This window comes from Ambystoma mexicanum, chromosome 5q (genome assembly GCF_040938575.1).
Source record: "Ambystoma mexicanum isolate Mex_15411 chromosome 5q, UKY_AmexF1_1, whole genome shotgun sequence".
In the NCBI taxonomy this organism is placed as follows: domain Eukaryota; kingdom Metazoa; phylum Chordata; class Amphibia; order Caudata; family Ambystomatidae; genus Ambystoma; species Ambystoma mexicanum.
In genome coordinates this window covers 730,399,882-730,401,056 of record NC_090933.1, presented here as the reverse complement: position 1 = coordinate 730,401,056, position 1,175 = coordinate 730,399,882, and the positions used below count along the sequence as shown (strand labels likewise).

General features: G+C 46.3%; 1 protein-coding gene across 1 annotated transcript; it reads left to right on the top strand.

The window, feature by feature from the left end:
* Positions 1-288: 288 nt before the first annotated feature.
* Positions 289-708, top strand: LOC138498309 (uncharacterized). Its single transcript, XM_069622123.1, has one exon. It carries the CDS (start codon positions 289-291, stop codon positions 706-708), a length of 420 nt encoding a protein of 139 aa, XP_069478224.1.
* Positions 709-1,175: the final 467 nt, after the last annotated feature.

Sequence of the window (1,175 nt, the reverse complement as noted above, 5' to 3'; positions counted from 1 at the left end):
AGTAGATCCCTAAGGAAGCAGGTAGCCATCGCCTTAGGGAAAACATCCATAGTCCCAGTCAGAAAAGATTACAAATGTCAATGTTCAACAGCTAAAAACATCACCATTAGGGAGGCCTGGGATAGGGAGGTGGGCCCTAAAGAACCTTGAAAACAGAAGACATTCTTACCCTTTGTATTTTAATAAACACCCTTGGACTTACTACCAGAGTGGTTCTTTGTGGCGGGCCACCCTGTCACATGTGGTGTGAGCTCTGGGAAAGACCAGATCCCGAAACAGAGATCGCCTATGCGCATCCCCATCAGGCCATCCACTGCCATGAAGATGCTGAAAGTAACTTGCCTTACCTGGGCAACAGGGCTACCCACCAGAACAGCAAGGTCAGCTATTGGATATGACCTATACAGAGATGAAGATGTGGTCTTTCCGGGGAGAAAGGTGCTTGTAAGGACTGGCCTAAAGATAGAATTCCATGAAGGAATCTACGGAAAGATTAATTCGAGATCTGGTTTGGCACACAAGCATTCCTTAGATGTGGGGACCGGAATCATAGAGAAAACTTACATCAGTGAAATCAAAGTCACTCTCTTCAACTTGGGAGATTACACCTGTTGCGTCCGAGCAGGACAAGCCATCGCCCAGCGAGCATTTGAAAGAGCCATGTTCCTGAAGGTTGAAGACGTTCAAGTTTTCAGGAACCCAATGTGAACTCTTATCATGCCTAAAGTTGTACCAAGCCCAAAGAAGATCAATGTTCTCGGAATTGCTGAGAAGAGTGGACCCACAACGAGACCTGCAGAGACCAGTTCTAAAAACAAGTGAGGTTTTGGCCCAGACCGTGGAACCTTCTGCCCTTATTCTGAATGGTAATTATTGGTCACAAAAGCCCAGACAGTCAGTGGAGGTTAACGATTCAGACCATCATAGAGGTTTCGGCCCAGTTGCCAAGGAGGAGCGAATCCCCCAAAATACGATAGAACATGGTGCGATTACTGAAGCTGGGGATCCAGTCCTGATCGCTCAATCCAGTTTTAAGGTACAGAATGCACTGAGACCTCATCAACAAACCAAAGAAAGTGATGACCAGAACTGGTGTGAAACCAAACTGATCAAGTCACCATCTCTTGAACCAGATCCTGCGATAACATATTCAGAATACGAGGACACCTCAACAT

Excerpts from the sequence above, each read along its gene's own strand:
- LOC138498309 (XM_069622123.1), top strand. The coding sequence starts at position 289 with ATGCGCATCCCCATCAGGCCATCCACTGCCATGAAGATGCTGAAAGTA.